The sequence below is a fragment of the Onychostruthus taczanowskii genome, unplaced genomic scaffold, assembly GCF_017590055.1.
Source record: "Onychostruthus taczanowskii isolate IOZ18803 unplaced genomic scaffold, ASM1759005v1 scaffold151, whole genome shotgun sequence".
Classification (NCBI taxonomy): Eukaryota; Metazoa; Chordata; class Aves; order Passeriformes; family Passeridae; genus Onychostruthus; species Onychostruthus taczanowskii.
Window position 1 is genome coordinate 778,120 of NW_024498697.1, and position 24,936 is coordinate 803,055.

The 24,936-nt window shown below is 45.7% G+C and overlaps 1 protein-coding gene across 7 annotated transcripts in view; it reads left to right on the forward strand.

The window, feature by feature from the left end:
• GPATCH8 (G-patch domain containing 8) overlaps nt 1-24,936 on the forward strand; it is a 56,206-nt gene that overhangs the window by 16,848 nt on the left and 14,422 nt on the right. Inside the window, exons 3-8 of one of the 7 annotated variants that reach the window (XM_041398984.1) lie at nt 4,585-4,602; nt 6,978-7,050; nt 16,872-16,916; nt 18,911-18,978; nt 19,404-19,490; nt 23,581-23,724. In XM_041398984.1, coding sequence (XP_041254918.1) covers nt 18,952-18,978; nt 19,404-19,490; nt 23,581-23,724 — 258 coding nt within the window. In that variant the 5' untranslated portion in view covers nt 4,585-4,602; nt 6,978-7,050; nt 16,872-16,916; nt 18,911-18,951. Of the gene's footprint in view, nt 1-2,421; nt 2,454-4,584; nt 4,603-6,977; nt 7,051-16,871; nt 16,917-16,956; nt 17,974-18,910; nt 18,979-19,403; nt 19,491-23,580; nt 23,725-24,936 lie in introns of those variants that run through there. The other 6 variants (XM_041398983.1, XM_041398982.1, XM_041398985.1 and 3 more) reach the window with 6 other exon arrangements.

Consider the following 24,936-nt stretch of genomic DNA (forward strand, 5'->3'; position numbering starts at 1 on the left):
GTGAACACTGCATATAGTACCTACTGTCTTAATGTGCTGGCATGATGCTAGATTTAGGCATGGCAGTAATTGATGACGCATGAGATAATGCTGCAGAGATGGGAATTGGTATTCACTCTTCTCCTGAATACTTCAGTCTCACCTTGGGACACGGGGATTTGAATTAAAATGCCAAGCTGGATGGAAATATAATGGGAAATATGTGTTGGTAGCCTTCTCTGGACCACACTGGAAATTAGCATTTCAAAATAATTCAGATGCTGCTTACAGACTATACTGGTTACCTGATTACCAAAAGTGCTTTCCCAAAGCAAGGAATAGAAGAGGTCACAGATTACATCTCTGGTGATCCAGAGGGAAGGATGCCTATGGAAGTGTGTAAAGCATGAGCAGATACCCTGGGCCCACGTGGGCTCACTGTGCAGATCTCATCCTCCACAGGAGTAATGCTTTGTGCAGTTTGATTAATGCTGAACTGCAGCAGAAAAAATAAATTAAATTACGGCTTTAATATTTTATTCTTGTCTCTCACTGTCCAAATGTCAGGACGTTTTTAATCTTTACAACTCCTTGCTAGGTACAGTTCAACCTAATTGAAAACAGTTGGATGAAGAAGACAAGAGAATGGCTTGTTTTATGAGGAGAAAGAGTTAAAACCTCAACTTGTTCTTTAAAATCAAGTTTGTTCCACTCTTCTTTTGTCTGAAATAAGAGAATCACAGAATCATTAAGGTTGGAAAAGCCCTCTAAGCTCATTGAGTGCATCCAATCCCACAGCACTGCCAAGGCCACCCCTAACCCATGTCCTCAAATGCCACTTCTCCATGGCCTGTGAGCCTTTCCGGGGATGGTGACTCCAGCTGTGCCAGTGTCCATCCCAGGATTTCAAAGCTGTGACTGCTGCACATGGGGTGGTTTTGGTCTGAGCAAGGGTGGTATCAGAGACTGCAGTCAGAAACAAACTGGTCACTTCTGAGGTTTCACGTGGTCTTTGTAAAAATACATTGTTGATTCCTTAATTCCCCATCTGGGAAGCAGGAATTACTTTGTTGTGTTTCCTGACACCTGTGGAGGTGATTTTGCTTCCACACTATTAATGATCAGTGTGCTCTTTTAATTGGCACATTACACATTGCCAGAAGGGACAGTTTCCTTGGCAGAATTCAGTGGGGTATCTCTGCTGCAAGATGTTTCACCAGGAAAGGAGGGTTCATTCTGCTCTTTCAGCTTTTTTTTTTTTTTCCTTCTATTTTATGCTGTTTGCTCACCCAGAACCAAAATTGAGAGGGAAGGAGGAAAGGCAAATTGATGTTTTAGGACTACCACACATCTAAGTATTTTCAATATTAATGAATTGGGTTTTAATCCTTAACAAGTTCTCTGTTAACAATGCAACTGGCCTTTTCCAAGGAATCTGCTCAGAGTCATGAGTGAGCCTGTGCTTCATGGTATGGAAGCAGTTTGGGTGATGACCACCCTGTGTTTATGACTGTGGCAGATCAAAGTGCTTCCCAGTTAAAATGTCATTCTTCAGAAAAAAGAGTGGATTTAGTATATTCTCATAAATGTGTTCCTTGCAGCTTCCCACACCTTAGTGACAGGAGGGTGCTCCAAAGCCTGCAGGTGTTTGGAGATGGGGGGAGTGTTTCCTGTGCCATGTCCCTGTGACAGTCCCCACTGATGTGACATCCATCTCTGCAGCATTATCTGTTGAGAGGTGCTGACTGTACTGCTACAGCATGCAACTCAAAGGTGGCTGGAAAAATAGGTTTGGGAGTCTACAGATCATTACAATGTTGAAACGTGTCCTCAATTAGCCTACTGGTGTTGTTGTTCCTGTGGAAATCCTGCTGTGTACAGCTCATTTAGGCCAAAGATGTCTGCTCTGAAACATGGGACTCTAACCAGAGTACGTTTATGGAAAACAGAGCTGCCAAGAGCTAGGGATGGACGTGGGCTGAACAAGTGCCAGCTGTTTTCCATTACTAAATTGAAGAAAGTATTTCATATCAATGGACTCTTCAGAGCTACAAATACTGGTATTTTTTCCCCCCCACAAGTCATATTTTTTCTTGTTGTGCTTTGAAAGATGCTGCACTTACACTGGCTGTTCATGTCAGTGCAATCACTGGTGTCCTTGAAAAATCAGAGCACTTCACCCTTTTTTCTAAACTCAAGAAGCTGCATGCATTTGTTTGGGGGCATTTTGAGTTCACTGAGTTCAGGTACTTGAATGGGAAGTCACAAATTATTGCAGCTTTAATAGAATCCAGATTTTCTCCACATTAATTCCTTATCTCTACTTGTTTATTGAGTCTCTTTGCTGTGAATTCCTGGTTTTCCTCATCCCAGCAGTGCAGATGGAGTAGGAGACAGCCCTTAGAGCCCCCAAGAAGCAGCCCTGGCCCCGTGCAGGCAGTGTCAGGGGTGGACCCACGCCGTCACCACTGCAGGTTGGAGGCCAGACTGGGAATCACCCACTTATCCTGGAGCTTGTTAGTTTGTCCTTGTCCTGACTAACAAATGTCCTTTCCCCTCTCTCTAATGCTGCTCGGTGCCATGAGGGGCGCCTTGAGCCCCCGTGTCAGGCTGCAGTCGGTGGTGCTTGGACACCAGGGGCTGGCACAGCCTGGCCGAGCCGGGCTGTGGCACTGCAAATCTGTACAGATCTGTGGACTCCACTAGTTCCAAAGTGTCATTTGATGAGGCTGCTGATTTGACATTTAGTAGCAGCCATATGTGGACAGCGCTATAAATAATGTGCTTCTGGAAGCTGAATGGTGTAGCATTACTATTTGGCTTTTCTCTCTGGTCTTCATTGTGTCATCTGTAGTGAGCTCTAGGTTTTGTTTTGGGAATCTTTTCAACCTCTTGTTTGCATGGGTTCACCCAGTAGCATCTGATCCTTGCTTATAGATTCCTCCATACACAGTCAGCACAGCTTACAATCCACTCAAGAGAGGAATGGTTCCTGCCCGAGCTGGGATGAGTGACGGGATCGTGGGGATCTCATGGAAAACCTGTGCTAGGCAAAACTGCTAATGTGGGTTACATCCCACAGGCATCATCAAAACCTTGGACTTCTACCTATCTTATAATTGTAAGCAATTCTTTTTTTATTGGCCAGGACCTTTATCAGAAATTTGTGCTGGGGATGTCCTGCTCAGGAATCACTGATCTGCATGGAAGGCAAGCAAGGGCACAGGATGGGGGTCTGAGAGGCCAGTTAGAGCTGCTGGAGCCCAGTCACTTCGGATGAGGTTTTTCCAAAGCAGCTTACCCAGCTCTGGTAAAGGTCTGGTAGACCCAAGGCCTTGCATTTCCTACACCTTTGGAGAAGTTCTGCTTTGTCATTAGAGCAGAGCTCTCCATCAGTGCTGCCCTGCTCCAGAGCTGGCATTGTCCCACCCAGAGCTGCCAAGCTCTTCTCCCTGCATGGAGCATCCCACAGCCTGTGCCCACGTGGTCCAGGAGAGCTCCCTTGCTCACTCAGACACCTTTTGGAAGACTTACTTTGGCTGCCTCAATAATTTTTATTGTGGCTGTAATACAAGGAGCTCCCAAGTGGCAGAGGAAGAAAATGAGGAGACTCATGCCAGCCCTCTTCTGAGAAATGAGGGGTGTCCTCCTAGGGCTGTGGTGTTTCTGTGGATCACTGCAGCTCTTCTGTAGGAAAACTGCTGCAGTGTGAGGATAGTCTGTTCAAAAGGAGTGACAGCTCATGACATGGGCAGGAAGCTTGCTGTGAAAAGCCCCATCTCTTCTATATGAAAGTAGCTGTACTTTACAGAACTTTCACTTAAAACTGCATTTAAAAAAAAAAGCTGTCAGCTGTTACAACATTTGTTGTCCCATGTCACAGTTTGGTCCCGATATCCCTGGTTACTCCCTAGAGAGCAGACAGGCTCTCACGTGGGATTAAGCGAGCCTGACCTTCCATTATTTAATTTTTAGGGCAGGATTTGCACTGAAGAGCAGTTCTGTCAGTTTGCCTGCATCAGAGGTCTGGGTTAGCCATTGGAAAAAGAGGGAGGAGCTGAACGTGGCCAGAAAGGAGCAAAGTGATGGCCAGGTCTCAGCTCAAATGTTAATTCTAAATTATTAGAGTTGTTCTCCTTATTCAGTTCAACAGAAGCTGCTCCATTTCAATTGAGTAGGATCTGAAATTAGGGAGTAGTTCCACTGCATAAACAAACAAATGGAAAAGTTTGGGGGGGGGGAGTGGAACAACCCCTTCCTGGGAACTGAGACAAGGCAATGTTCAGGCATGATTCCAATTTATGTCAAACAACTCGGGACCATCCTCTTGAGTGGGTCGGTAAAAGTGGTGCTAATGTGTATAACCTTTCTAAATTTTTCTTTTTCCCTTTAACATTTGTTTCCCCCTTCACTGTCAGTCACAACACACCGCTCTTGAATCTCCCAGCTGGTCTTGACTTGTTGAATTTATTTTATGCTTTCACTCTTCTTTAATAAATACATTACTTGCAAGCAGTGAATTGAAAACAAAGCAAAAGAAAAAAACTACCATTAGTGATTGGACAGTTTCTTACTTTGTGTTACATTTAACTGTTCTTTTGACAGCCCAGTTTTTAAAGCCAGGTTCGTATGGAAATGCTTTCACTCCACTTGCACTGCTTTTGGAATAGCGTTCTGCTTCATCTGTCTTTATTTTAGTGCATTCATAACACACACAGTCAGCACAATGTCTCATCTCCCTTTGGCCAAGACTGCAAAGTACTCCTTGTCCTTTGAATTCTTTTGTTTTCTCTTTTTTTTTTTTTTTTTTTTTTTTTTTTTTTTTTTTTTTTTTTTCCTTTTGGAAAACGCAGCCATTTTTGTCAGCACCAACTTTTAGATTTAATGATCCTTTGTCAGGGTAGGGCAATTAGTGCCTTATCCCAAACATATCCCAAGCTGCAGCCCCTCTGTGCCAGGATGGGGCACTCTGTGGCCCTTGGGATTGGCTGCCCAGGTGTGCCTGCAGGTAAGTGTTCCTGTCTTCCCAACAGAGAGCCTTCTCCATGGTGCCTGTGGTGGGGATCCATCCCTGTTTCTTTTTCATTGGTGGTTTTTTTTTTTTTGTTTTTTTAATTTTTTTTTTTTTCTTTTTTTTTTCTTTTTTTTTTCTTTTTTTTTTCTTTTTTTTTTCTTTTTTTTTTCTTTTTTTTTTCTTTTTTTTTTCTTTTTTTTTTCTTTTTTTTTTCTTTTTTTTTTCTTTTTTTTTTCTTTTTTTTTTCTTTTTTTTTTCTTTTTTTTTTCTTTTTTTTTTCTTTTTTTTTTCTTTTTTTTTTCTTTTTTTTTTTTTTTTTTGGGGTTTTTTTTTTTTTTGGTTTGTTTTTTTTTTTTTTTAGTTTTTTTAATTTTTTTTTTTTAATTTGACCTTTTATCCCCAGAAGTTTCCTTATGTCTCCTGGTTTAATTTTTTTTTTCCATGTAGCCCTAATTATGTCCTGGGGCAGAGCCAGAAGTGTGGGAAAAATGTACATTATTCCTTGGTAAATACAGGAATACAAAATGTCTGACTTTACTAGGATATCAGAAATAAAAATCCAAAATTTGTACTTGATAACATCTTTTTGAGGAAAAATGTATCCATGCAGCCAATATCTTTGGGAAGGTTGTGCCTTTCAAGGTGATTCACCAAAGTTGTGCAAACCCTGTGGTCATTTTCTTCACTGTGGAGTGACAAAACATACTGTGGTTTCTGTTGACTGCTGTTATTTAATTAAAGAAACCTGCAGCATATAGATGGAATTATTTTTTGGATTTCATGTACCACTCAGTGTTCTGGAGTCACATCCTGTTATTATTCAGGATGTTTCTGTGATACTTTGGGTTGTGATTTGCCTGATGATAATTAATAATCAACAAGTTCATATCTGATTTTTATTTTTTGTGGTTGGAAGGTGAACATGGTCCCAGCCAAGAGTCCTTCTCTGAGGAGCTGGTCACTGCCTGTAACTGGGTGAGGTGGTCACTGAGGGCGAGCTGGCACACTGAGGTGGCTCGAGGGCGCTGTGAGTGCTCTGCTCTTTGTCTGGGGGCAGAAACCTTGCATAAAACACAACGATTTCCACACTGAGCCCTGCTCAGCCCCATTGCCAAAGCTGACACTTAATTGCTGCGTCAGTACTTTTCCAGTTATTCCAAAATAGCTTTTTTTTTTTTTAGGAAGATGAGACATTATGCTTATTGTTTCCCCTACATGCACTAATGGTTCCTTGCTGTTAACTTATTGCTAGGCCTGTTTCATTCTAACATCTTAGTATTTTTGTTAGTTTACATGTGAAATGCATCACCCAGTCTGTGCTTGAGCTCATTTTATTTAATTGATTTTTTTTTTTTATTTTACTAACCTCACTGTTTTTTCAGTTTAATATTGGCTGCATGCTAGTTTATATATATATATACATATATAAAAAAAACCCAATCAAGTCTAGCCTGGATTTTGCTCTGATTGTGTTTTGGTTTCTAGTGGTGGGGCAGTCTTGCACTTACAACTTACTCAGTATTATAAAAGCCTGACACACAAACAAAATGACTAAACACATTGTAGATTTTCTTTACCAAAAAAATCTTAAGTGGTGCTGTCTAGGTGATGGATATGATTGTATAAATAGCTTGATTTTATGCTTTTTACTGTCAATTTTTATTGGTACACTTTATTTTCTTCCACATTGCTTTTTAGTTTTATTATTTTTTTATTTCTTTTAAACATGATGCACAAAAGTTGCCCAGCACACCATCAGAAAGTGACCGTCCCCAATACCCATCCCCCTGGAAAAATTCTAGCCAGCAATTTTTGACATTTGTCTTTCCCTTTACTGGGCATATATTGCCTTTTCAGTAGCATTTTTTTGCATGCATATATATGTAGAAAAATCTCTTGCTCATCACATGTTTAAATGTCAGCGGGAAGGGAAGAATATATTATTGGAATATTTTTGGTTTGTTTTCTCTGTTCTGTCTGTCAGGATAATATTGGACATCGCTTACTCCAGAAACATGGGTGGAAGCTGGGCCAGGGATTGGGAAAGTCACTGCAGGGTAAGTCCAGTCCCTTGTGTCTGAAACCTTCAACTCCAGCCTCGGTCTTTAACAAAATTATTTCTGCTTTTTGTTCCTAGATTAGATTTTCTTTCCATTATTAATATATCCAAACAATTGCACTGTTGAGTTTCGTATTTGGCAGTTTGCAAGTGGAAGCTGCAGCCTCCCTTGTTGGTACAGGTTAGAGCTGTGTGTGTGGTGGGTGTGTGAGAGTCAGCGTGGAGGAAGGAGGATTCACTTTCCACACTGACAGGGAGTGGTGCAGTTTCCAGCTGTGCTGGTGTTTTGGTGTTACAAGAATTAAAGATTTGAGGTAGTTCGCATGATCTGTCATTGCTCACCGGGGTCAGAAGCCATTAGAAGGCCAGGAAAGGGCCCACTGAAGATGGAAAGTGGTGGCAGAGGTTCTCTGGATGGGAGAGGCTCACTCCTGGTTTCTCCACAGGACTGTCACAGGTTGGACTTATTCCTGTTCCCAGCAGTTTGTCAGGGATTAGCAAATCTCACTGGCACACCAAAGTGCTGGTTGGCCCAGCACACACCAGACCTTGCTGGCTTGAGCCTGAATTCTTCCTGTGACACTAAACCCCATTTCTGTAGAAACCTGTGGAAGCGTTTGAGGCTCAGGTGTGCCCTGAGCCCTCAGTAACTCACTCGTGTTCCCATGCCTGTAGTCTGAAGACCTGGGAGCATGTAATCCATGTTCCATGAGTGAGCCCCTTAGACATGGGGGTGTCTGTGCTGTGGATGATGTGCAGAGGTAATGAGTTCTCCAAACTCTGGGAATGCTTATTAATCCCTGGACTAAGCTCTCTAACCTCTCAGGCAGGACTGCCTTGCAGGTTAATGATTCTGGATTCCTCTAATGTGATTTCAGTGGAGTTCTCAGGTTGATGCATGGCATTTTCCAGTCCTCTCATGTCCCTGCTGGGGCCAGACCTCAGGTGGAATTGTAGCTGTTACCTCTGGGCCTTTCCTTTGGGACATGGGATGTGCATCACAGGCTGGAACTCAGTGTTTTCTCTTTTGGGTGCCCTGTATTGCTCTGTGTGTCACCAGTGTGGAAGCACAGAGGCTTGAAAGAAGGAAGAGCCTTATCCCAGCCCCGGGTGGATCCCAAAACACAGCCCAAGGGCTCAGAGTGCTTCAGGCTCAGATGTGATGGAGTGAGCATGGATTATGGGGCTAGGTCTGGAGTCGGGGCAGGGGGTGGTGGTGTCACCATGTCCCATGGGCCGAACAGGAATTTGCACTTTGAGTCTTGTCCAGATTTAGATGTTCCCCTGTGCCTCTCACTGTGCTGGAGCTGTTCCAGATCTCTCACACACCATAGGAGCTCTGCTGGTTGGGAGCAAATTGTGGATGTGGGCTCTGAGGGCTTTCCTGTGCTTCCTGCTTGGTCACAGGAATACAGGAGTGAAAATAACACATCAATTTAACCCAGTTCAGTACTGAAGCCTTCCTAATGTAGGCTTTGGAGCATGTGCAGGAATTTCAGCGTTTTTGGGAGGTAGAAGTGCCTTGTCCACCTGCCAGCCAGCTTCTCCAGAGGTCTGGGCAGGCAGAGGATGTGGAAGGGAGGCTGCTGCTGCTCCAGCTTTTCTCCTCTGAGTTCTCAGCAGCCAGAGCCCATGCCTGTGGCATTGGTGATGGTTGTGTTGGGAGTGTTTAATTCATTATCCAGTGACCTTTCTACATGAATCTTAGATTGGCCCAAAAATCCAAATATAAAATGTCAGGAAGGAAACATTTGCATCCAATTTTAATCTTATTCTAAGAGTTTGAAGAGTAAAGTCATTTAATGTGCAGTGAGAAGGGAGGAGCAGAACAGAAGTTCTTCCCATCTTCCACACTCCCTTGTTCAAGAAAGACCAGGAGAGGTTTCTAAAGAGATGTAGGTATGTTCCTGTTAAATTCTTCCTGCTTGACACTGCTTGAGCTAAAATCTTGCATAGCCTGTGGTGAGGAGGTGCAGCAGAAACAGAACCCCTTCAAGCAGCCTTGAGCTGTGAGTGTGGTTCTGACCTCCTGCAGAAGGTCCTTATATCAAACTCAAAAATTTTGGGTTGCACGTGTGGAATTGATACTGCATTGGGCTACTTTCTGTGCACTTCAGCTTAAAAGCAAGTGGATGAGTTCAGTGTGCTGAGTTTTGTGATGTTGCTTTTAATTCTAGATCTTCATCTGAGTTTGGGCTCCCTCTTTAGTTCTCTTGAATCCCAAAGTGATGCTGTGTTACATTTCTGCCTGGCAGATGTTTCTTTCTTGTAGTCTTGTGGTGTTGTTCGGCAAGAACCTCACACTGCAGGACTTTACCCTGTGATGGTTCCTTCATTCTGACCACCCACTGGGGATGGAGTCCAGTGGTGAGAGTGCTGAGCTGTCTCTGGGTGGTACCTGCAACAGTCTAAAATCCACCCTTGCCAGTTGCTGGTGGTAAAAATCTGCTGGTGTGGTGCACCGTGGCTCATTCTCAGGAAAACTCCGGGGGTGGCGTTTTGTACCCCCTGGGGCAGCTGCCTTGTGGTGTAAATCTTGTTACTGAGAAAAGCTGAGCCCTTGGGTAGGGAAGCACAGAGCCCATGCCCTGAGTGATGTGGCTGTCACCAGCTGTGTTCTGGCTGAAACATCTGCATCTTTCGCTGAATTTGGGCTGTGTGCTGAGTGGGGCATCAGGCAGGGACAGTGCTGTCAACTCTGACCATGCCAGTGCTGGAGTCCTGCTTCAGGGATACTCGTAAGGAATTCAGCAGAGTCATCCTTCAGCTCATCTCTTTCCCTGATGTTTTTCATCATTTTTTTTCCCCACAAATAACTTGTGTTATATTTGGAAACGGTGCTTCAGCTTGCTAACAGCCAGTGAATATGAAAAAGCAGGAGAGGGGGTTGCCAGTTGACAGGGATCTTTTTTAATTTGGGAAATATGGCTTAGGGAGCCACTTTTCCATAGAGATATGGGATGGTTGCACTCTGACAAGTGAGAAAATGGTGATTGTAGTCTGTTTTGTCTTTAGGGGAAGCCTGTAGTTGATAATCCAGAATTTTGTGGTCTCCTGGAGAAATGAAACTGGCAAAAGATCAGTTAAAAGCATTGCCTGACCTTCGTGTGAAGTCCTGTGCTAAATGAGCCCAAGGATTGTGAATAAATCAGGAGTTACATAAGTCAGGAGGGGAATGAGAGGCTGAGGGAAATCTGAATTCAACCACACTCTAATGATTTCTCTTGGAATGAGTATTTCCCATTAAGTTAAAGTAGTATTATGAAAAGCCAGGAGACTGACGTGCAGAAGTGGGATAATTTGATTCGTACATTTGAAAATATTGTTATAAGCTCTTTGCCTTTTCCCTGTCAACTTTTTTGACAAGTCTTGTTTGAAAAAAATAATTGTGCTGAAAACTTCTGGATTTTAGTTTTCTTTTGTGTTTAGTATGAAGTAATAGTACTCTAGAGGTATATCTGCAATACTGAAACCAGTAGTTTAATCTCATTTAATTAGACCAGGGGAAACTGAGTAGGTTGTCCTGCTGCTTCCTGGGTCACAGCAGGGCCTGGGGAGGGTGGGCTGATCTGCAGGGAGGATTTGGAGAGGGCAGGAGGAAAGTCTGATGTTTCCTGGCATATGGAGGGGGCTCTGAGGAAGGATTGACCAGCTCTGGTGGACAGGTCCAGCTCATCCCTAGCCAGTCTGGGTAACAGCTGTATTCAGCACAGATTTGCCTCTCTAAAGTTCTCTATTGGAAACGTTCTTGCCTGATATCAGCACTGACCCTTTAAAAACAGCCCTATAGAAGCAGTTACAAGTTCCCCTACGCCACAAACTGTGTCCTCTGTGATTAATTTGTTATGTTTTAAGGCATTGATTTCCTGCACATTCCCACAGTAGTCCCAAGACCAAGATTATCCTGATCTTTTGTGGTATCTCTGAGAGGTGAATCCCAATGTAGTACTTTGCTATGGCAACAGAAATCACACAATTTGTCATGGCAGAGCTGCTCCCCAGTGTCTTAGCTGTGAATCAAACAGCTCAGGTAACTGGGGGCTCAGTGTAGCTCTGGAATTCCTGTGGTTGCTCCTCAAGGGCTCAGGCAGCTCATTCAGTGCTTGGTTATTGTCATGAAAATGCTCAGAGTGAAACCAGAAGGAGTCTCAAGGTGGGTGGCTGCTGGTTTGTGCTGGGACTTGGATTATCTCCAGTGCTCAGGAAATAGAAGCAGCAGGTGGTTCTGTTTAGGGCAGGGACGTTCCTTTTGGGGCAGGTCCTTGCAGTGGCAGGAACTTTCCCTGTAGCCTTTGGTCCTGAACAAATACCTTCTCTCCCCTGCTTCCTCTGCCTATTTAGTAATATCTTCCTTCATGTTTGCTTATGTTTTTAGCCAAGTTTTGGCATCATTTCAGTGTAACTGTTCTGGAAGAGCTTCTTCCATCTCCCTGGGGAGCAGCTCTGCTGATGCAAGCTGCGAGGAGAGGGCAGGGCCGTGGCTGTCTCTCTTGGCAGTGCCATGCAGGGCTGGGGGCCCTTCCTGCATCCTTGTTCCCTTCCAGTCAGGCTGAAAGCAATACACCTGCACAGACTGTCAGGGCAGTGCTGTTCCTGTTGACCAAGGTGTGCCCCACACTGATTGTATAAATCATCCTGGTGATATAGGGAGCAGCAGTTAATAGAAGGTGCTTTGGGTTTATTTTATCCTTTCATGAGTACATCCAGCTAGGTAGCAAAGTCAGGTATAGCAAATTTGTTAGCAAATGGTAAAATCCAGTTCTTCCATCAAGCTATATTTTTGTTACATGGTTTTCAATTAAAAGAAAAAGCACAAGTGGATTTGTGCTCTGATTTGCAAATTCTGTGAGGATAAATATAGTCAGCACTTCCCCCCTCAGCATCACTATGGTGCAGTTCTTTGGCACATTCCTCCCCAAATCTGTTCAGAAAAGGGAAAACATTCCCTCTTGGTCCAAGGGCTGAGCAGAGTGGAAGAGCAGAAGCGTCTGACAAGTGCTGGAAGCTGCACAGAGCTGCAGGTGAAGCTGTGATCCCATGGTTCAGGCAGGAAATGTCCTCTCCTGGCAGCCCTGGGGTGCTCACCAGCTCTGGGATGGAACTGGATCCGAGTCCCTGTTTCAGGGCATTGCCAGGTGGCTGCAGGCTCTGCCTTTGCTGGATGTTCCTCAGGCTGTGGGGAGCAATAAACAGCTTTGACCACTCGAGCAACTGAGATCAGTCACAAATGTGATCACTTGGCAGCTGCAGCTCGGAGAAATGAGCTCAGGGTTTGAATTCCAAGGTCTTGAATCGTGGTGCTGTCACCTGCTCGCCAAATGGCTTCAGCTCAGATATTAATGTGTTTTCCATTTGTTGGCTCCTCTGATCTCGTGGAGGCAGACGGTGGACGGGTGTCAGGCCTGTGAACATGGAACAATGAGCATCTGAGGGACTGAGGGGTGTCAGATTTCTTTCTGGGTTTTGGAGCTTTGTAATAAATACGGGAAAACACAGGAGAGGCAGATAAAAGTGCTTAACAGTGCCTTTATTCATTAGGCATGGGTTGGTTTGGCAGTCTTACCCAAGAAATAGCTGTGATCGCTCTCTTATCTTCTTGTATCTTCACATGTCCTCACAGGAACCTCAATCCTGGCATGGAGGAGCATTTTCATGCTTGTGTTTGCAACACAAATCACACCAGTGGTTTTAAGAGTGATGTTTGCATGTGAACTTAGTTTGAGAAACCTGGCCTGCTGTGGTTGCTGTCATCATACCCATCTTCACTGCTTGTTAAAACCCAGCTGACCACAGACCAAAAAGGAAATTTGCTCAGTGCCTCATGTCCTTTGGGGGAAGCAGTTGCCCCCTTGCTTGCTTTTGGAGGTGTAAGATCCTTCCCTTGATTACAGGTGGTGAATTTGTGTTGCCTGAGTGGGTGTAGCCCACTCAAGTGAAATCTGCAGTCATTGTGCTTTCAGTGCCACATGTTTGTTGTGACAGACGGCCTTTGCCTGGCTTGGCACAAGGCCTTCTGGCCCTTTCTGCTGGTGCAATGGAAGAGCAGTTTTATTAAACTGGGAGAGAGAAGTGTGGAGAAGGGAGAGGCTGTGGCCATGCACAGCCTGCCTCCTCCTCAGTGCAGCCCTGAATCAGAGCAGACCCTTCAGCCCTGTCCACTTGCCAAGATGAGCACAGACAGCAACTCTTACCTTGAATTCCTGTCCTCAATCAACCAGAAATTGTGGTTTTGCTCCAACACCTTCTGTGTTGCTCTTTAATCCATTGCCCAGCATTTGGGGTAGGGGTGTTTTGTGACCCAGAACTCTACTACGTTCCTTCCCCGCAGAAGTTCTGCTTGGTGCCTCAGTGTCAAACCTCAGCTTGGCTTTCTGCAAGTGGCACCGTTGGTTTGTGTGTCTGCAAAGTTTTGAGCTCCCACTGGAAGTTTTCCATGTGATTGGGATGTTTACAGCTTGACTTTCTCTCGTCATTTCTCCCCTGCTTAGTAAGGATTAAATTCACAGGGCAGTTTCTGTGTTCTTGAAAGACACTCTCTCCTCTCTGGAACTTTGTTTGCTACCAAGGATGATGGACCTTTGTTTGAATCTCTTGATTGTTTTGACCCCTTCCAGAAATCTGACATAAACAGGATGAGCTCACAAATCTAATTCCCAGAGAGGGCTGGGATTAAAGCTTGCCCTTGTTTGTTCATTTGCTTCTTGCAGCAGTTGGAATGAGTTTGATGACGTGGTGTCATTTTTAGCCAGTGAGGAGCACCAAAGGCTTTTGCATCAGTGAAAATTAGTGGATTTTCTCCTCTCTCCCCTTTTGATGTACTGAATGAGGAGTCTGAATTTTCAACAGGACAGCTCTTGGTTTCTCATAGACTTTTAGGGAGCCCAGTGGTGCCAGGGCACCACTAACCCCTGTCCCCAGGTGCCACATCTGCACAGCTTTTGAATCCCTCCAGGGATGGGGACTCCACCACTGCCTTGGGCCGGTTCTTCCTAGGCTGGACAACCCCTCCCATGAAGAAATTTCCCCAATATCCAACCTAAACCTTCCCTGGCACAATTTGAGGCTGTTCCCTCTTGTCCTGTCACTTGTTCCCTGGAAGCAGAGCCAGCCCCCCATGCTGTATCGAAACAGTCCCAGGAGTGTTGAGTTGCAAAATTCTCACCTTTAAAAGTGCAACTCATTCATGAGCTCAGGGACTCCTCCCTGTCTCCCTCGTCCCAGACAGTGCAGCTGAAGGTGAGCCCTATCCCTGTGGATCCATTCCTGTAGGTGTTGGTTGCTGACTCCAGGCACCTGTTTCCCTTCCAGAGCCTGCAGTGAGGTTTGTACTGACTGAACAAACCAGCCCTTCTCCACCCCTGTGCCTGCCCTGCACGCCGCTGAGTGAGAGTCCCTTGCCAGGAGCAGCTAGAATCCCCTGGAAGGTTGTGTCTTACTGTGGGTTTCAGTTGCAGCATAAAGATAACAAATAAGGAGAAATCCTCCGTGTCCAACAAGATCAGATGTTGTTGTCTGTGTCCTCTGGAGATGCTGAGTTTATGAAATTCTCCTCCAGTGACAAGTGTGATATCAATCACTCCTCTAGGATTGGATCCTACAAAGCTTGTACCTGGAGGAAATTTCTATGAGGATGTCAACAAAACAAGCAGGATTACAGTTCTTGGGTTACATCTGTGGTGCTTACACGGTGTGCATAAGGGACACACTGGAAGAGATTTGATTGAATTATGTTAGCATAGAATTCTTGGGGTACTTTTTTTCATTCTGTTATATCTGAATTCCCCTTTAACAGAGAAATTTACCTATTGGACTAGGACAAGAAGTAGATGTTATAAATTAAATAAAGGATCAATTTACATTGGATATTGGGAGGAAACTCTTCCCTGTGAGGTTGGTGGGGCCCTGGCACAGGGTACTCAGAGCAGCTGTGGCTGCCCCTGAATCCCTGGAAGTGTCCAAGACCAGGTTGGATAGGGCTTGGAGCAACCTGGGTTAGTGGAAAGTGTCCCTGTTCCATGGAGGAAGTGTTTTTTAAGTGCCCTCCCAACCCAGACCATTCTGGGATTCTATTGCCATTATGCTGTTTTTGGAGGGAGGAGTTCCTCTAAATCTGGAAATCTGATGAAAACTGTTTTCTGCTTTGACTTGTTAAAAAATGGATAAAACATGGGCTGGTATTGACAATGCTGGCATTTCCAGGCAGGCTCAGATGGCAGCTCCAGCTGGGATATTCCCATTCCAGAGGGCAGAGCATCATCCATGCCACATCCAGAGCCAGAGCATGGCCCTGAGCCCACAGTCCTCCATATGCAGCGTGACCTGTGTCTGATACCAAAGCCCTGAAGCCTGAGGATGAATCTTCCCTAGATTTACTCATTTATAGCACCGGGGGGAAGTATTTGCTTGCATCCAAAAGCTTTATGCAGTTAAGAAGAAGGGAATCTGGAGAAGCCTGTCTGGCCACGTGCTCCTTGCCACTGCAGGGCTCCGGGAAGGGATGACTGTCAGGGTTTGTTTGGCTCTGAGCAATTTTTCACAAGCTGGGAGAAAGGTTTTCCCATTTCTTGGGGAGAGGAAAGCAAAACAGGTACAGCAGGTCAGTTTGGGAATCTCATTTCATTTCTGAGTGCAGGGAATCATTACTAACCTAATTTCCTTTGAGATTGGGTTTCCTAAGGTGCGACTCTTGAGTGAGCTGTTTATCTTTTCCATCCTGCTGGAGGTTCCTGCTCTGTCCTCTCCATGAGATTTTCCCTGTGTGTGGAAATGTTTTATGCAATAACCCTCTCTGCTTTGGGGTCTGCAGCCTGTGTAGTGACCAGTCTGTGAGGGAGTTTGGGACCTGCCTCAAAAAGAAAATAAATGTCACGAGGTGCAGGGGGCTGGGACAGGGACACAGCAGGATTTGCCCTGGGAATTAGCCCTCTGTGTGGCACTGCTTGCAGCCCTGCTGAATGGCAGGAGCTATGGGAATTCTGGACCTTGGAATCTCACGCTCCCTCCAAAGCATGCTGGTGTACAGGAAAGGTTCAGCAGGGACCCCAAACCTGGGAGGCTCCCAACGTCCAAGCCACGTTTACCTGCTGGGAAAGGTCCCATTGTCATGGCCAGCAGTAGGACAAGCTTTCCTTGAGGAAGTTCCTTCAAAGGAGAAGTCATGAGCTGAGCTTGGAGAGTCCCACTCTTCCCCCTTTGGCTGCTCCCCATGTCCCACCTGGCAGCCAGCAGGCCGGGGGTGGCCCTGAGCCTGTCCCTGTCCCTTCACCATCGTGGCTTTCCTTGGACAAGGAGCAAGGCTACCCCAGTGCCCAGCAGCATGTCCTGCTTGCCCACCTGGCTCCAGGGGGATCCATGTGGGGTTGGCACTGCTGCCATAACTGTGCTACATGCCTGGATGTACCACTTGTCACCTGGATGCCGCACATGAGGTTGCATTCATAATGAAATGATGGTTCAGTTTAAAACAGAGGCATCGCTTTTTGCATGGAATATTCTCCTCTTACCTGCAAGCAGAGTTCCTTTTGGCCCAGAATATTTGTTATCCTTCAGATCCTGATTAGTTTCCTTTTTAAATTGCCTGCTTACATGTGCCTCAGTGCCTCCTCGGAGCAGGGCCGTCCCCAGGAGCTCTCCCAGCACCCAGCAGGAGTCAGAGCTGCTCCAGTGGCTCCCTGGTTCTGCAGGGCAGAGCACGGTCATGGGGTGGAGGGGTGAGCAAGAAGCCTCCTGTTATTATTTTTTTACCCATCCTCCCTGCCAAACGGCCTATTTTCTGCCCCTAATGGTTTCTGCCTAACAAATGGTGTTTCTTTTTTACAGCGTTATGATCCTGGACTTGTTGTGGTGATGGTAAACTTAGCAGTGGTAATTTTTTATTTTCAGACTGAATTACTCCTTTGTCATCAGTGCACCAATGTTAGGCTTACTTTCTCTGTTGTAGCCATCATCCTTCTGCTTGGTCTTTCATTTTCCTTTCCTTTCCTTTCTTTATGCACACTTGTCTGATCCTTGTTCATTAAAGGGTATTGCTAAGAAGGGATGTTTCTGTTTGTGTTAGAACTGCCAAAATCAGTTTAAACATAAATTTTTAATACTGTCCAAACTTGATTTTTCCCCCCCCCCAACACGATGGGCACTAGCACTTGCTACTGCAATTTCCAAATAGATTTTGAATTTAATAAAAACAACCCAAAAAACTTTGACTGCCTTAGAAGGCAAAAGTACTGATGCATTGTTTGTGTACAGGGGTTTACCAGGCCAATGAGGCTGCATCAAAAGATCTCAATTGCTGGAGAAGCAAAACAAAAATGAACCAAAATAACCAAAACCAAACCAAAACAAAAAAGAAAAAAGCTTGAAAACAATTTGAACAATAAATTGTTGGCACTTGGTGCCAGCCATTCCATTTGGGATCACCACTTACCAGTAAATCCCTGGCTGAGACGTTATGAAAGTGATATTGCACCTAGGAAGTCATTTTTATAACCTGTCTTTAATTTGGTCCTTTTGCTAAAAATTGCAGTCACTGCTTACTGTATTATACCATTGGGCATAAGAGAAACCTTGTCAAAGATGAGCATTAGATATCCAAAGGAAAGCTCAGTCCAAACCATTTCAGATCAATGTGATCACACTTTTGGACCTGATGGATACCTGCCTATCAAATTCCTGGGCATATCAACAAAACCGTAAAGTAATTAATTAAATGGATTTATTTCTGAATAAAACCACGTGTCTGTACTTTAAGATTCAAAAAGCCCCTCTAGGGCTGTGGTTTTGGCAGAAATTATGGCTGATGCTGGCAAAGAGTTCACACCTATCCAGGTTTTCTGAGGCAGTTTTGAAGACTAACCTTTTGCACATGTGGATGGCAATGGAATATTTCGGCGTGACTCCAACGTGTGGATCTTTTAGCCCAAAGGTATAATACCTGTGTATGTGTGTATAACAAAAGAGTTGTTTACACCAAACAAGAGCAATAATAAGGGAAGTAAACATTCTGTTTTTTCACTCAAGGTTTGCACTGGAGAAGGTAAGTACTTTGTCAGTGGGTTACATCACAACCACCAGTGCCAGTTGTGATGTAAAAATCAAAATAATAATAATTAAAAAAAAAAAAAAAAGCTGTGGTAGTAAAGTGCTTGTCTGCCCCATTTTGCTTTGTTTGGCTGGTTATGAGTGGATTAAAGATATGTTTTTTTAAAAAAAATAAATCTCCAGCATAGTTTGATTAGTTCAAAGTCAATTTTCTTCGCAACCAGTCCTTTTCACAGCTTACAGGTGACACGGTGGGGCCAGAGCATCACTCCAGGGCTGGGGGAGCTGGGACCCACCCCTGGCCCAGGCTGGGTGGCTGGGGTGGGGGAAGTTTGGCTTCTGTGCCATCCTTCTCTTCAACATTCCTTGCTCCTGGGGAGGGCAAGAGCTGGCGGGAGGGAGGCTTCCACATTCTCTCACAGGGAAATTCTAATCGATTATTCATGAGCTGCAGCAGTGCAATGTGATTAGCAGCTTCTTCACTCTTATGGGAAGATGAGGAGCCTGATGTGGAAGCCTTGAGGAGAAGACTCAAGTCCTGTTATCAGCCCTGCCCCGGGGCTTGTCATGGGGGAACATTAACCATGAGAAGCTTTTACATGAGCAGTTAATGTTCAGAAAAAAACATTTATCATCCTGGGTGCCGTTTGGAGCTGGACGCAGGGTTGGCTGTAAGCTGTGAGAATGGCTAGTGTTTGGTTCACTGTAGCTTTCTGGTCTCTGCACTCCAAGGCAAGATCTCTAACCACCCAAACCCAATGTGTACAGTGAGCTGTGGTGCTGGGCTGCTGCTGACCCCTCTCTGTGTGCTCCTCTTCCAGGGAGGACAGATCCCATCCCCATCGTTGTCAAGTATGATGTCATGGGCATGGGCCGGATGGAGATGGAGGTGAGCTCCCCTCAACCCTGCAGGGCTTCTGGGGAGTGGGAGGGAGAGACATTGAAAGTGAGAGTTTGTTCATCCAAGGCAAAGAACAACTTGCTCTTGAATCAGCACAGTAAGAAAACACTTGTCTGCAAAATGCATCCTCTGTTTATCCCTGTGAGCCTGAGTTCTGGGCTCTGGGTGCTCCCCAAAATCTCTGGGCTCTGAGATTTCCCCTCCCCAAAACTGTCATGGGCCTGCTAGAGCCCTCCACATCACAGGGATTAAGGACCTGTTTTACACTTGGGGTGACAAAGCAGGGAAAGCAAAGTACAACTTGCATCGATTCTGTTTCAGCTGAAGTTGTTAAGTTGTGCTTCCTGGTAGATTTGATAGTGCAATGTATTTATGGACCAAATTGCATCTCTTCTCTATTTTTTTTAAAACAGCTCGACTACGCCGAGGATGCCACAGAGCGGAGGCGAGTGCTGGAGGTGGAGAAGGAAGACACCGAGGAGCTGAGGCAGAAGTACAAGGTACAGAGAGAGGGGCATCAGCATCACACTGTCTGTGGGCTGGTTGGGAAAAGATCTGTTCTGGTGGGGCTGAGTTCTGCTTCTGCTGCAGTGATGGTGGTAGAAATTCACTGCTCTTGGGCTTGGTCACTGTGGAGATGATTTGTATTTTAACACACTGGTTATTCACTTCCTGGCGTCAACCTTCCTGTTGTTTGGCTGCTGAAGAGCCCCAGGACAACAGCAGGGCTTTGCTCCTGTTCTGGAAGGAGCAGTCCTGGGGTGAGCAGGATATTTCCTTCCCTACACCCAGGGCTGCCAGATTTTTCGGGTGAGCCTGCCATGTCATGAAGAAACCTGCAGGTGGTAGAGGGGCAGTTCCAGCTGGGGGGGAGGAGCTCTTGTGTTGTACTGAGTGAGGAATGAGCAGTACATTGTGATGTTATTGCATAAATCCTGCTTGCTTTGGAAAGGTAGGACATGGCTCCATCTTGGAGAAGTTGACGGGCTGGAGCTGTTTGGAAGAATTGTTCAAGCAGCATTTAAAAAAAGACAAATTCTGTATTTCTATGGGATTTACAAAACCTGTGGGGTTATTTTGTAAGCCAAAAACTGATAAAAATGAGCTGTGGTGTTGGGATTGAGTGTGACATGCAGGAGCATTTTTGGATTAGCTGTAACCAGGTTCTCTGTGGAGACATGGTCTCTGCTCATCCTTTAATCCACTCCTCTGCTTCCCAGCCCTACAGTCCATCAGCTCTGAGGAAAGCCTGCTTGTTCAATTGTCCAGAGATTTGGGGAGTACCAGGGTTGAGGAAGAGCCCAAGACATCCAAATGAAGTGTCAGTCTAGCATAAATTTTAATTATTTGAGAAATAATGGGAAAGTAGTTTCAATGCCATTAAAATTAAACATAACCTTGGCAAATCTAAAATTCCATTTCCCCAGTTGAACAGTTAATTCTTCAGGCAGTTTGTTCAGCTATGAAAATTTATAGCCTCCTCTCCTTTTTTTTTTTTTTTTTTTTTTTTGAGACCTTGATTTGCTTGGTAAGTGAACTGCAGGTGTTTGGATACCCAGGGGGCCTGCAGATTCCCCATCCCTGGGAAGGTTGGATGGGGCTTGGAGCAACCTGGTTTAGTGGGAGGTGTCCCTGCCCACAGAGTGGGACTGGGTGAGCTTTAAGGTCCCTCCCAAGCAAAACCATTTTGTGATCTTGGAGTTCTTGGGCTTTACAATTACCTTTCCAAACGCAGCCCAACCTCTGTTGCTCTGAGACTCTTTTCTCTTCCTTCCTCATCCAGCACAGGTTTTTTTCAGGAGCTCTGGAGCAGTAGCAGTCTCTCCCAGCTCCAGTGGGTTTTTATAAGCTCAGTTCATCCTTAGCCCCCTGCATTTTGGTATTAATCTGTGAAAAATCTCTGCAGCCATTACTTTTTGCTGCTCCACGGGAGTCCATTATGTAACTGCCAATGGCAGTGCATCCTGATCAGCCATTCAGGGAGCCTCAGAGAATTTCAGATAACTCTGCAGCCAAGAAATGTGTTTTAATTCCCTTCTTTTGTATAAATTCTGATCACTCAAATGGCTGGGTTTCATTGTTTAGCCACAGGATGCTTGCTCGAAAAAATCTGCACATGGCACAGGAAGCTTGTCTGGGATTCAGAGGAACTTTCAACGTCCGTGTTCTGTGGAGCTCATGCTGCTCTGTTTTCCTTTCTTGTCTTCCTGGGGACCTGCCTCAGGCTCAAAACTCCAGATTTGTTGATGTTTTTCTTTTTTTTTTTTTTTTCCCCTTGTCAAGGGCATCTGGTAATAGATGGAAGCAGGAAGTTGCTTCCTTTTTTATGTAGAAGTGAACAGTGCTTGAAATTGAAAACAATCCCAAACATGAGCACTAACATTTTTAGATATGTTTTTCCTCTCCTTGGGTGTTGAATTTTTTAATATAAATTTTATATCATATAAAACATGCTCGGTAATGTTATTTTGATGTGGTAACTAGGAGATAAACCATATTGCCATGAACAAGATCTGAAATTCAAAGGAAAAAACCTTTCAAAGTTTTCTGTCTTAAATGTTTGCTGCCTCCTCTTGCTGAGGAAGGAAGCTTCCCATAGGAGGTTTGTATTGAAGATGGAAAAAAGGATCCTTAAGTGCTTTTTCTCTAATGTTAGGCTGTTTTTTTATATAATTTCTCTTTATTCCAGTTGAAATGCCTATGGTGAATGGTTATATGGGGAATGCTGCAGTGAGTGCAGTGGGCTTTGTGATGCAGCATTTGTAACTGATTTTGAGTAAAGCCTTCCACCTCCTCAGGGTAAACCTCCCCCAGAGAGCTGATGAAGAGTGGTGATGTTTTATTAATTCTGCTGGGGGGTTTGTAATTGATACAGCCTGGCAAGAGGGAACAGCTGCCTGGCCCTGAGGTTCCTGTGTCCCAGCATCAGGTGTGTCTTGGAGCCCCCCAGATGTGCAGCAGCCCTGGGGACAGCACAGGCTCCTTCCACACCTGGATTTCCAGCCAGTGCAGCCACCTGAGGGACTGGGATTTCCCCAGTCCTAGAGCTCAGTGCATATTCAAAACCTGTAGCAAAAGAGGGAAGGAGGATGTGGCTGTTGACAGGTGAGATACCCCATCTCTGCCTGGAGGTTTGGTTTCCACCTGTGCAGGTGTTCTGCTGTAGAAGGGGAGAGACCCTGTCAGCACCCCAAGGCCTCCCTCCCATTAACTGCAGCTCCCCGTGCCCACTGCAGTGTAGGCACTGTGCTGAGCCCATCCTGGGGACAGTTCTGCTCCTGGGAATATTTCACTGGAGGGGATTGGGCCTGGCAGGCTCTGAAGGGTAATTCCCAGCTGGAGCCATGTTCCTCCCTCCCGAGTTCAGGCAGCCAAGCCAAGATCAAGCAGACATCTCCTAGCACTCAAAATGGAGCAGTGTCAGCTTTAGAGGTGTAAGGTTCTGCCCCCAAGGCAGGGATCCTCCTAGGTTTGATGGCAGTATGTCTCTGGGTTAGCTCGAGGCTTTGAACCTCTCCTTGGAGCACAGACAATCCAGGAGGCTCCCCTGAGGCAGAGCTGCCTCACCCCATCAGCACTACAGGCCTTGTTTGAAGCAGTCTTCTTTTAGTGGTACTTCTGCAGTGGCCAGGGGCTGTTCAGTCCTGCTGGGGCCCCTCCAGCACAGAATATTCTGTGATTGTGGGTAACAAATAGCACTGAGGTCGGCAGCATTGCGAAGTTCTGGAATCCCACCTGTGAATTTGCAAAGGCTGCTCAGCTTGGTCCAGTAAGGCCAAGTGCTGGGACCTGCATTTGGGTCACAGCAACCCCATGGGAGGTTCCAGGTGGGGGCAAAATGATGGATAGCTGGGCAGAACCTGGAGGTGCTGGTCAGCAGAGGCTGGACATGAGCCCAGGTGTGCCCAAGTGGGCAAGAGGCCAGTGGCACCTGTCCCAGGACTGGGGTGGCAGCAGGAGCAGGGCAATGACTGTCCCCTGAGCTGGCACTGCTGAGGGACCTCAAGTGCTGTGTCCAGTTCTGGGCACCTCATGATTAGAAGGACACTGAGGGGCTGGAGAGTGCCCAGAACAAAGCTGGGATGGGGCTGGAGCCCCAGAAGAGGCTGAGGGAGCTGGGAAGGGGCTCAACCTGGAGAAAAGGAGGCTCAGGGGGGCCCTTGTGGCTCTGCACAACTCCTGACAGGAGGGGACAGCCGGGGGGTCGGGCTGTGCTCCAGGGAACAGGGACAGGAGGAGAGGGAACGGCCTCAGGCTGGGCCAGGGCAGGTTGGATTGGATATTAGGGTAAATTTCTTCACTGAAAGGGAAGCTGCCTAGGGCAGGGGTGGAATCCCCATCCCTGGAGGTGTCCAAGGAAGTCCTGGATGTGGCACTCAGTCTCTGGGCTGGGGACAAGGTGGGCATTGGGCACAGGTTGGACCCAGTGATCTTGGAGGCATTTTCCAACCCCAGACAACCTGTAATAAATGTAATCCATGTACACTTAAGTTTTTATTAAGCACTATTTTTCCTTAAAGAACTAACCCATCATCTTCCAGATTGTTCTAGAGGACCCTTAACAGAAGCAATTTTTTGTTAATTTTTCAGGATTATGTTGATAAAGAAAAGGCCATTGCCAAGGCTTTGGAAGACCTCAGAGCAAACTTCTACTGTGAACTCTGTGACAAGCAGTATCAGAAGCACCAGGAGTTTGACAACCACATAAACTCCTATGACCATGCTCACAAGCAGGTAACCAGTTGTAAACAGCACAGTTCATCCATTTGATGTTCATTGTGGTGGTCTTGTTTGTGGTTAATACTTGGAGTTTCCTTGGTGTATGTTTTCCTTACTGGTCCTGGAACAGGTGTTCTATGTCGCTGGATAAGATTTTTGTGCCCATCATCATTTAAGTACCCAAAACAACAGAAGAACCCCAAGCCCCACTCCATGGTTGGTATCAAGGAGCCCCATTTCTCAAAGACAAGCAGGCAGGGATGTGCTGGTGTAAAACTGAGGAGAGTACACATGGAGGTGGATGGCTCCCAGCTTGCTTTTAGCATTAGTACAGCTTTGGGGAGTGGTGATTCCCCGCATTTTACTACCTGAATCTGTGTTCTGTGGAGTTACTGAAAATGGACTAGGAAACAATGGGCTGTGTCAAAGGAATCCTAAGAAAGGAGCACTTTCCAAATTCTGTAATTCTCAAGAGAAGGTGGGTTCAGAGTCTCTGTGGAGCTGGCTTTTTTCCCAAGCTAGGGATGTACTGTAGTGTCTGCAGGGTGCTTCATGCTGCACAGTAAGTAATGGAAGTTCTTGTGTTAGCCTGATCTGTTTGACCATTTAAGCTGCTAAATGAGATGTAACTGTACAGCAGATAGCAGTGTTGGGCTCCTCCAGCGCTGGAAGGGCTCAGAGGAGGGGTTTAATGTTCCTAGTCATAAATTCTAACAACACAGTCATCAAAATGCTGGTAACTTGAGGAGGATGTGCTGTAGAGCTTGCAAAATAGCAGTGAAAACAGCTTGTAAACAAGAATGTGGCTTTAGAGTACAATTTTTGTTTGTGTGTATTAAGTGTAGAATATGACAGAGAATCTGCTTTGAGCTAAGGGAGTCTTGTCAGGAATTCTCATGGCAGGGCAGTTGGGCTCTGTGAAGAGGAGTGGTTTAGTAGAATCAAGAGCAGAAATTAATTTTTTTCCTTTGGTTCTTGGGCAAAGGGGTGGTTTTGGCCAAGCTCAGTCGTGATGCCTGAGAGCAGAGAACTTCCTTGGAAGGTCTCCATCAGTTTGGCTGAAACCTGAGTGCAGTGACCTGCATTTGTCTGGGAGGTGGCAGGACCTGTTTGTGTCACATTCTTGGTGTGCTGACGCCGTGGGATTCCGTGAGCTGCTTCAGCCCTCGGTGACTGATGGGACACTGACGTGAGCCTGGCCGGGCTCAGCAGCTGGAGATGCTGTGG